General features: G+C 40.2%; 2 protein-coding genes across 2 annotated transcripts; both read left to right on the top strand.

The window, feature by feature from the left end:
- Window positions 1–600: 600 nt before the first annotated feature.
- Window positions 601–1,568, top strand: LOC121982391 (LOB domain-containing protein 29-like). The gene is made up of 2 exons (XM_042535418.1): window positions 601–928; window positions 1,057–1,568. The coding sequence occupies exons 1-2, from the start codon at window positions 650–652 to the stop codon at window positions 1,468–1,470; spliced, it is 693 nt and encodes a 230-aa protein (XP_042391352.1). The 5' UTR covers window positions 601–649; the 3' UTR covers window positions 1,471–1,568.
- Window positions 1,569–4,918: 3,350 nt separating this feature from the next.
- LOC121983380 (4-coumarate--CoA ligase-like 5) lies at window positions 4,919–7,054 on the top strand. Its single transcript, XM_042536319.1, has 4 exons — window positions 4,919–6,281; window positions 6,415–6,482; window positions 6,677–6,779; window positions 6,855–7,054. Exons 1-4 carry the CDS (start codon window positions 4,923–4,925, stop codon window positions 6,978–6,980), a joined length of 1,656 nt encoding a protein of 551 aa, XP_042392253.1. The 5' UTR covers window positions 4,919–4,922; the 3' UTR covers window positions 6,981–7,054.
- The last annotated feature ends 4,442 nt before the right edge of the window (window positions 7,055–11,496 follow it).

The raw sequence follows: 11,496 nt of genomic DNA, 5'->3' as shown, positions 1-11,496 counted from the left end.
TGGATATATTCTATTCTTCTCTTCCTCCTTTTCCTCCTCTTTTTCATATTGTGAGCCGAAAGAACTTAGAATTTAGTACTTTGATGTCGAAAAAGACTTTTGTCCTTGCTAGAAATAGTCAAGACTAACACGACTTAACGATGAAAATATACTCTTATACGGCTCCATGTCTTTACTAATTCAGTCAAAAGATTATAGACAAAGGTGACCATAAATCTTTCTCCTCGATTGTAACCATTTTGAATAAACTAAAGTGTTTTGTTTCTTCTTAAATTTATTCTAAGTTCTTTCTTTATGTTTGCCCTACTTGTTTAACTTTTCTATTGTCTTAAAATTAGCAAATAGTTTTGAGGGTCATTTCTTCATGGTTAAGTGTCAAACATCTTCGATGGAAGGAATGCGGAAATGTTGAGCTAAAAAACAAACTACTAAATAACTCAAAGAATTGTAGATAATGTTTTTATATGAAAAATGGCTAATGTAGGCCATTAAGGAGACCAACTTCAATATATTAATCGCCAAAAAATGATCTCCACCTCCACCTCCACCTTCTAATTAATGTTTATAATGAGATGGTGATTCATCACAAACCCTAAAGGCGAGAAAACAATTGATATTCATCAATTGAGTTTGAGTAGTATAGCTCAAGATGGTAGGGTTTGGCTCTCCTTGTGGTGCATGCAAGTTCTTGAGGAGAAAGTGTGTGAGAGGATGTGTGTTTGCTCCCTACTTCTGCCATGACCAAGGTGCTGCTCATTTTGAGGCTATCCACAAAGTGTTCGGGGCGAGCAACTTCTCGAAGCTCCTCCTCCACCTCCCGGCTTCCCAACGGTCCGAAGCCGCCCTCACCATCTCCTACGAGGCTCAAGCCAGGCTGCAAGATCCTATTTACGGTTGCGTGGCACACATCTTCGCATTGCAACAACAAGTGAGTGCCAATTTAGTACAAACAAGTAATGTAGTTCGATCTATACTACATCCTTATCATTTGAAGGATGAATTTGGTTTTGTTTGATTAAAGTTGGTATTGGTTTCCTACCTTGTTTTTTTGTATAGGTTGTAACTTTGGAGGCGCAAATAGAATCGTTAAAGGCTCAAACAGCGCAAAGTTACTCTTCGACATCGAGACTTGAAGAAGACGAGCTGAATAACAAGCTCCCACAACATCACACAGGCGAATTAGACTATTTATTCGCCCGCGAAATGAGCATAACTCAATCTTCGGTTTCAGATACCAATATGAACCCTGAAGTCATGTTGCACCTTGAGGATGTGCTTCTCAATTCGAATTCCTTCCAATCTTCTCAGCATTCATATACGAGCTACGACAATCAGTTCTCGATTACCACCGATGCTAATTCGTCGTGCACAGTGACTTCACTCGACCTACAAGCCAATGCAATGAGATCGACATATCAGGATATGGATGATCTTCATTCTGTTGCATTTGGCTACCTTAATTGTGCATGAGAGGCCACATGAGTGAGTTCAAACAAGAGACATTTGTTAGTCCTTCATGACGACCGATTAGGCTTGTCGATGGTGTACGATATATAAACAAAAATGAAAAGGCTGAATTTTGTGAAGCTTATGGCCATTTGACATACATTAATTACTTTGGTATCAATATCGATTTGAAGTTTATGTGTTTCATTTTACGAACCAAACGGAGAGACATATCAAACTTATCGTATATATAGAAATAAATACGAACATAACACAAGCAAGTTGCTTGAAATTAACACCAATGATTGTTAAACAGATACTAATTAATTTGATAAATAATACACTTCAAACATTGTTCAAACTCCTTTATTGTGGTGCCAAAAAGCCTTTTCTTTGTCCTCATGGGTTGGAGTAAATAAAAAAAACTCCTCTTAGCCCTCACGGGTTAGTGTAGTTGGTTCATACAAGGGTATTGTTGTCAACAGTCCTGATGTTCACTTCCAGTGGGTGCAGAATGCTCTACCCGTTGCCTCAACCCCTCCTTGCATATGTTGTACTGTTGTTGGACGAAGCCCCCGTGATTTCTCTCCCTTTCAGAAAATGAGGGGCCACCTTGGAAATGCCGCCAAGGTGACGATTTCACCTTTTGCTACCTATAAAAAACTCCTCGCATCTCTTAATCAACTTGACAGTTGACTATACCTTTACATAACTACTTAGGGGCGGATTGTGAGAGACATCTTAGATGATTATAATCATCTTTTACTACCATCAATTGAATACTCAAAATGTGCCCCTAAACATAATTGGTACCCAAGTGATAGACTTACATCAATCAATTAAATGCCCAGAATGTTGGTAAAAAAGCATGTTTTGCTAACTTTTGAGTCTAAATTCAAAGAACTAAAGCTATGATGGATCAGTCAACGAAGGAACTAAGGAAAGAGTAAAGCCACTCTTGATCATCATTAAGGTAATTGAAAAAACAAAAAAAAGGTTGGTGTTGCTTAAAGAAGTGGGAGTTAATTAGTACATGTTGCACAATCAGATAGGTATTTGGCACATTGTTTGTATCATGTTTTCGAAGTTTAAAATTACTAATCTCGACTTGGATTTATCTAAGTCTCGTATAATCTAAGTAATCGAGGGAATAAAGGGATTTATATTTCCTGTGTTTATTAAAAGGGTTGGTTTCCATTAGGCTTGGCCCAATTTTCAACTCGATTGTAGGTCGAGCTATATTTTTTTTAAAAAAAAATAAATAAATTTCATCCGATTTTTATAATTCTTTTTTATATTTATTCTTATTTTTTATTTAATTTTCATTATTTTATTAAAATATCCGTCCATGATAGTGTGTGTTGGACCCCATTTAGCATATTATCTAAATGGGCCGATCGGGCCTGGACCATACCCAGCCCAACAAACTATCGTTTCAATCGGCCGAATTTTACACATGAGAATCCATGGCCGGACATGCTGACTGTTTATATATATATATATATATATATATACATAAACTGCCGGCATGAAAAGAAAAGGACAAAAACAATTTTTATTAAATAAATAAATAAAGTATTAATTAATATATAGAAACTTAATACGACATGCAACGGTTTCAACGTCCAAAGTCCAGAACTTTGTCTTTTCCCTCCGTTTTAATATATAGAATTTAAAGCTCATCGAAGTACCTTCTAATTTTACATAGAAAACGTGCTATGGTGATTATAAAATTTGATGTTTTTTTTTCTAATGTAATCTAAAGTTTAAAGTTTAGTTCTTAGTATTTCATTTATGAATATTATCGGTTCTAAATGGATTTATCAAATTAAGTATCATATAGATGATTTTATTGAACGTTACTAAAAATCATCTTGTTACTAAAAGCTTTAATCAATAGTCAGGTATTGACTTCAATGATAATTTTAATTCAGTCGTCAAAATTACAACCATCATATTGTTACTATTTATAGCTGTAAGTTTCAATTGGTCAATACGTCAATTAGATGTTTCCAATGTTTTCTTTCATGGGCACTTTGAAAAAACTGTTTATATGGAACAACCTCCTGGATTCATCCACTTGCAACTTTCAGTATATGTGTGTCAACTTCAGAAGTCTATATATGATCTTCGATAAGCACCTCGTGTATGGTTTCATCGTCTATCTACCTGATTTCATACTCAGGGATTTTCTGGCTCAATACAGACTCTTTCTTATCCTACAAATGTAATGAGGAATTTTCAATATTTGTTCTGATTTATGTAGATGATATATTACTAACTGGTAGTGATTAAAACGACATTACTACTTTACTACATCTTCTCCGTCAAGAGTTTTCTATTCGGAATCTTAGCAATGCTCGTTTTTTCCTTGGCATAGAGTTTCTCTTACATTCTGAAATTTGTCTTCTCTCTCAAAGCAAATACATTACTGGACTCCTACACTGAGCTAAAATGGATAGTGCACGTCCTATCTCCACACCAATCATTGAGAATGGTTTCACTGTACCTTCATCCTCCTCTTCGATGTTTGACCCCAGATCTACCATAGTATTGTTGATGCCCTAGAATATGTCACAATTACACTACCCGATATTACTTTCACCGTGAATCATGTCTGTCAATTTATGCATGCTCCTACTAAACATCATTAGAAATGTATTAAGAAAATTCTTCGATATCTCAAAAGCATTATTCTACATGATCTTCTTTTATATCGTCAGTCTTTACGAGAGTGGATTGCCTACAATGATGTATATTGAGTTGGATCTCCCGAAGATAGACATTCTACTAGTAGTTATGCTATATTTCTTGGGCGAAATCTTATTTCCTGGCTTTCAAAGAAACGATCTACAGTCTCTCGCTCGAGTACTGAAGTTGGATATAAAACTATCGCTAACGCAACGCAAGAAATTATTTGGCTACAATCTCTTCTTTCAAAATTACACTTTTTCTCAACTACTATGCCTAAAATATGGTGTGATAATATTAGAGTAACTTATCTTGAGACAAATCCTATTTTTCATGCTCGTACCAAGCATGTAAAGATTGATTTTCATTTTGTTCGCGAGAGCGACTCGACAACTTTTGATTTCTTATATCTCTACGAAAGATCAAATTGTTGATATATTTACTAAGTCATTATCTAAACAATGTTTCATCAAGTTAACACTCAAACGATAATAATAGAAATAATCTCTAATTGATTTAAATTAATTATGATTTATTATATTTGGTACACAATCAAGATTGACATGAATCAAATAGAAAAAAAAAATATCTTCAAATCTATTATATTACTATATTTATAATTATTATCATTGTTTAATTTTTTTAATATTTCTATTATTGTTTTTGGACAATTTATATAAATAAATTTATTGGCTTTATGTTATTTCTCCTCTACCTATTAATTTCAACGCTGTGTTCTTGTTTCTTACGAGCATATGGCCGACCACCTTGCGGGCGAGGAGGTGATGGCGGCGGAGGACTGTCAGAGGAGCGGCTTCTGCGCCGATTCCGGCGTCTTTCGTTCTCTTCATCGCCTCTCCCCTCGCCATCTCCCGTCCTCCGATTTCCCCCTCGACGCTGCCTCCTTCGTGCTCTCGCTACTCCCGCCTGCCGACCGACTCGCTTTCCTCGACTTGGCTTCCGGCCAGGGCCTCTCCTTCTCCGATCTACGTCGCTCTGTTCTCTCCCTTGCTGCTGCACTCAGCCTTGGCCTCGGCATCCGCCCCGGCGATGTCGTGCTCCTCCTCGCTCCGAATTCTGTTCTTTACCCTGTTATTGCCCTCGCCGTGCTCGCAGCCGGCGCCGTACTCTGCCCCGCCAATCCACTTTGTACCACCGCCGACGTTGTCCGCCAGGTCCGTGACTCCGGCGCCTCCATCGCCATCGCTGCACCCGAGGAGGCCCACAAGACCGCTGCCGCCGGGCTCCCCACCCTCCTCACCCGCCGACCGTCCCCGCCCGACGCCACCTATGAAGCGCTTCCGTCGGCCGAGGAGATGATGGAGTGGGGCGACCCCATGGCGGCGACGCCGTCGGGACGGCGGCAATCCGATCCCGCTGCGGTGCTGTACTCATCGGGGACGACGGGGTCGCCCAAGGGAGCGGTGCTTACCCACGGGAACCTCATCGCGGCGGTGTCGTTGCTCCGGTGGGCGTCGGAGGCGAGCGGCTCCGACGGCGACGTCTACCTCGCCTTCATCCCCATGAGCCACGTGTACGGCCTGGTCTTCTTCGCGCTGGGCCTGCCCACGACGGGCGCGAGAGTAGTAGTGATGCCGCGGTTCGAGCTCGCGGCGGCTATGGAAGCGGTGGCGCGTCACGGGGTGACCAACATACCGGCGGTGCCGCCGGTGGTGACAGCGATGGCAAAGTCCCCCCAAAATTGGGACTTGTCGGGGCTGAGACGCATCGGCACCGGGGCGTCGGCGATGCCTCCGGCCTCCGCGAGGGGGTTCCGGCGCCGGTACCCGTGGGTGGAGCTGAGGGAGGGGTACGGCCTGACGGAGACGTGCGGGGCGGCGACTTTCGCGGCAGCTGCATCGACTCGACCGGAAGGCAGGGGCGTGGGGCAGCTGCTGCCGGGATTCGAGGCTAGGGTGGTGGCGCCGGCGACAGGGAAGGCGGAGGGGCCAGGAGGGGTGGGGGAGCTATGGCTGAGGGGGGCCACGGTGATGTGGGGCTACCTGGGCAATGACGTGGCGACGGCGGAGGAGGTGGCGGACGGCGGGTGGCTCAGGACCGGCGACTTGGTCTACTTCGACGAGGACGGCTACTTGTTCATAGTCGACCGGATCAAAGAGCTCATCAAGCCCAACGGCTACCAGGTGAGCTCACCTCCATCTCAAACTAACAAATTCAAAATCTTATCGACAATTCTTCCCGCCACATTGGATGCGATACCAATTCAAACTCCGTAGCTCACTTGGATGTTTCATTGAATTGTGAATTGGATTGCAGGTTACCCCAACAGAGTTGGAGGCTCTGCTTGCAACACACCCTCACATACTCGATGCCGCGGTCGTGCCGTGAGTCTTCGTCTCCTACCTCCTTCGTACTCATACCAATTACTAGCACATCGCTCTCTAAATCGCATAACTAATACACCTATCAAGCATGAATCCTAATGCAAGAATTTGAAAAGAATTGTTATAAGCCCGCGAACACATACAACCGCCTTGTTGTTCGTCGTAATGACAAAGATGTGGTGGTGATATTGCAGGTTGGAGGACGAGGAGGCAGGGCAGGTGCCCATGGCTTTTGTGGTGAGAGCGAGTGATAGTCGACTGACAAGTGAGGAGGTGATGCAGTTTGTTGCTTCTCAGGTAATAAACACTAAATTTTAAATTCTAAAATCCTAATTTCATTGTTAGGTAATTGACCTACTGAAACTGAATCAGGTGGCACCCTATAAGAAGATCAGGAGAGTTGCCTTCATAGGCACCGTTCCGAGATCACCCGCCGGCAAAATTTTGAGGAAGGACCTCATAACTCTAGCTCGGCAAGCCGTGTCACCAAAGTTGTAGAGTCATTCGCCTTCCATGTATACCTTATGCTAGACTCTTTAATTTGGTGCTTACTTATAAGATCCTATGAAATAAGATAAGTGAAAATGTTGTTCTTGTAATCTTCTTACATTGCAATTTTTTCGATATGGTATAGAACTCAAAAAGGTTGTTCTTGTGATCTTCTTAGTCTTAAGCGACTCGCGAATCAACTTGACCGATGAACCAACCGTGAAAATAGGCTTTTCTTGAGTGTAGGTCACACCACTCTCGTCGACATCTATGCAAGGGCGTAGCCAGGGCTGGGCTTTGCTGGGCTCTAGCCCAGTGCAGCCTAGCAATGCCCAATAAATTTTAAGCCTCACCCAACAAGCAGCCCAATGATTTTAAGTGTTAACCTTGCTATGTTGGGCTGGGCTTTACTGGACTCAGCATTTTTAGCCCAGGGCAGTTGTTCAACCTAGATACGCCATTGCATCTATGGTGCTCCTTCGATCCTCCATTTCGTTCCTTTATACTTAATTAGGCTTATAGAGCATCAATGCCTTTGAAATTAGATGCTTTAGGATCTATGTATATGAATGGTAGTTGCGATCCATCGATAGTGATTGTTGATCTCTTTCCCTATTTGTGTTCTAACCTAGAGAGGTGGTAGTTTTTTCCTAAAATTTGAAAATATTGAATAAAAAAATTTAAAGAAAAAAAGTGGTTATGAAGTCATTTTCGCCATAAAAATGAGCTAATTTATACTTATCAACTCGTTTATTCATATTCAATCCTCTCGAATATATAATTTGGATGCATTCGAACTCACATACGTAAGATTTTAGATCAAAATGAGTCATTAAATTAGTCTTTAAAATCATTAATTGCTAAATTCAAATTTAAAAAAAATGGAAAATTTGCAGCTCAGGCTCTCAGCCGTGTTTCTCTCAGGAGCAGTTGGAGAGAGTGACAGCAAGAGATGCTTCATATTTATTGATAAGTTTAAAATTAATTGATTGAATTATTTATTTTTAAATTGTTGGTTTGTAATTAATTTTTTTATTTTGTTGGGTAAACGTTCTAAAATATGTAAATCTTCTAAATGATCTCCTTTGTCAACCACCAAAAAAAAAAAAAATCAAAAATATTCCACCACATATTTTGTACCAAAAATATCTGTTATTTCAATAGTATTGTACCAACCACTCTTTAATTAAAATTAACTATTTTATTTTATTCAAAATTATTATTTTATATAAAAATATTTTTTATCATCTTCATAAAAAAAATACTTGAACTTAAATAAAATCATTTTAAATTAATTAAAATCATTTAAAAATACTTACAACAACTACTACTAAATAACTACTATAATAGTATTACATTAGTATTGTAGCTGTTATAAAATAACTAATATAATATATATATATATATATATATATATATATATATATATATATATATATATATATATATATATATATATATAAAAGATCAAACGATTGAACCTAAATTTTGATTATTGTAAAAGGTTCAAAATTAAAGTTTTCTATTATCTAATAAGGTTAACTGAGTTTACAGGAAAGTCTTAAGTGATCTTAGGCAAAAGAAAGTGCTAGTTAATACTAGACAAGTGGAAAGTCCTAGCAGCGGTTAGGCAAGTAAAAAATCCTAGTTACAGTTAGACAATGAAATTTTCTAATCCAAGGGACTGGGCGAAATCTTGGTGTGTCAAGAACTTTGAAAGAAATTCTAGAGTCAAGGACTCTAGGTGAAAATCCTAGGAGTCACGGGCGCCAGGTGGAAGACTGGACAGGTTGTGGATCGGACGTTCAGCTTGAAGTCTTAAAATCTCGGGCGCTGAGTAAAAGTCCAAACAGTCTGGTAGACCAATCTAGCAAAAGGTAATTTCTCCTGAGAGGAATAGGTGAGAACGTGTTCCCTATTGAGAGAACAGTAGGTGTCGGTTCGACTTAGGAATTTTAGAAAATCCAAAATTCAGAACTGGACAATCTGGAGGCTGCCAATAAGTTCTATTATTCACATTTTATTATGCTAACTTTATTTTGTAGGGTATGTTTAGTATTTTGGATTAACGTATCTTACAGGAAGTGAAAAGCTTTTTTTAAGCTCAAATGAACATTGTTCAAAGCGCTTACGGGACGATTGGAGGTGCCTCGGGTGGCTTGGCAGAAGGTCCGCGCGGAGAGGAGTGAAAGCGCCTTGGATATATACCGAATGGAAGGCGCCATCTATGAGCTTAAGGCGCCTTCGAACGGATGGAGTTCCCAGAAAGTGGAGCTTATCAGTACCGAGGATTTGACGATAGAAATCCGAGCAGGAGGCGCCTCAAGGGGGTTGAAGGCGCCTTCAGCAATCCATAAAAGGTTGGTTCAAGCATATACAAGAATACAACCGATCTTCATAATATTTCTCCCGCGTGCTGCTCCAAAGACGATCCAACGAAGCCATAGCATGACTCCGACAATCGGAAGCCTGAAATTTCTCATTCTTAGTTGTCGGTATAATTTTAATTATTGCAGTTAAATTATTGTACTTATAATTCTCCAATTTATTAAATTAGTGAATTGGCTAAAGTAAACACTCAACTAGTGTGGGCCTTAGAGTAGAAGTCTGTTGGTGCAATATTCCCTAGGTCAAGGTTGACCTGGTTGACTAAGCTTGACATGGCTCAAGCTTGAGTCTTGATGTTTGGGTTTCGATATTTGACAATATATGGAAACTGATAATACATGGATATTGCAGGTGCAATCGTTCATTTGGGGAGATTATGGGTACAATTCTCCTCTGGTCAAGGCTGACCAATTAGATATGAAGAAAAGTCAAGTAGGTCAAGACTGACTGGATATTTGACTGAGAAGTTCTGGTGAGTTAAGCCAGACAGTTGGAAAAATCCTGGTGAGTGAAGTCAGGTGAAAGACCTAGTGAGTGAAGCTAGGCAGTATGAAAATCCTAGTGAGTGAAGTTAGGTGAAAGTCCTGATGAGTGAAGTCAGGCAGATGGGAAACCCTAATGAGTGAAGCTAGGTGAAAGTCCTAGTGAGTGAAGTCAGGTAGATGGAAAGTCCTAATGAGTGAAGCTATACAGAAGGGAAGTCCTAATGAGTAAAGCCAGACACGTGGAAATCCAGGTGGGTCAAGGTTGACCGGACACCTGGTGTTGAAAAGTCCAAGTAGGTCAAAGAGTTGACCAGATACTTGGCACAAGGAGGAAAAGTCCAAGTGGGTCAAAGGGATTGACCAGACACTTGGTGAGGAAGTCCTAGCAGGTTGAGGGTGACCGGATGCTAGGGATGATGCCCCAATAGGTCATGGTTGACCAGATGTTGGGTTTTAGGGGCTTGAGACTTGATTAGGGCAATTCAAGCTAATTCTTCGACAAGAAAAAGAAGCTAGGGTTAGGGTTTCAAGTGTAAATCTTGTAAGATTTCAATTGTATTTGCTTCCCTTTCTTTCTTCTTGTACTGAGAGTGTTGTAGAGCTTCTCCGGCTTCGGTAGTTATCGTAAAGGAGTGTTTTCATAGTGGAGAGTGTGTGTCATGTGTGGATCCTTAGATTAGTCACCTCTTCTTGAGGTGGATACCAAGTAAATCCTTGTGTTACGTTGTAATTGTGTTTCTTGCATTTTCCGCTGCATATCATCACCAAGAAGCAAGCAATGACAAGCACGACGAACTATTCAAAACTTGATTTTCTCTCCATAATACCTCAACCTTAGATTTTTCACTAACACCTTAATTTTTCTTTTTCTTAGGCAAACACCTAGAATTCTTAGAGTTATTGCCTAAATTATTTTCTACCCTTCTAACCTTAGGTTGAGTGGTTTTAGCATGATAGGCTACATAATTCTCCTTAATTCTATCATGCTTCCTATTTTTATGGTAAATAACATTAAAATGATATAAACTAGAATCAGCATGCTTTTTACCATAATTCAAGGGGATATACTCAATAAATGATACCTTGGGTTTTACCTTGGAGCTCCCCCTTGACTTGTGCTTCCCCCCTTGATTTTAACTGCCTTCTTCCCCTTTGGGCACTGACTCCGATAATGTCCTTTTTGATGACACAAGAAGCACACAATGTGTTCATTGCTCTTCTTTGTTGTGGGGGCGGTCTCCTTGGGCTTCTCCTTGCCCTTTGGTGTCACTTGACCCTTCTTCTTGGCCAATTTAGGGTATTTACTCTTGTAGTGCTCATGTTCTCTACACTCAAAACATATAATATGATTTTTATTTTTAATTGAAATAATTATACCTTTACATGTAAGGATGACACTTGATCCTCCATTTGATGTCTCTTGATTTTTGGAGGATGCATCATCTTCTTCTCCACTTGACCCGTATGTAGAAGCTTCTCCTTCTTCTTGATCCGGTGTCAATGAAGGTCTCTCCCCCTCAATCGTAGAGGTGGAGGCTTCTTCATCTTTATCTTGTACATGGAACAAGGAATATGCTCCTTCCTTGCTCTTTTGGTTGTATTCCCTTGAAGATGAGGCTTCTTGGACTTCTTCTTCGGAAGTTGAACATCTC

Source organism: Zingiber officinale, chromosome 5A (genome assembly GCF_018446385.1).
Source record: "Zingiber officinale cultivar Zhangliang chromosome 5A, Zo_v1.1, whole genome shotgun sequence".
In the NCBI taxonomy this organism is placed as follows: domain Eukaryota; kingdom Viridiplantae; phylum Streptophyta; class Magnoliopsida; order Zingiberales; family Zingiberaceae; genus Zingiber; species Zingiber officinale.
Note: the sequence above shows the minus strand (reverse complement) of the source record. Positions and strands in the feature narration are given on the sequence as shown.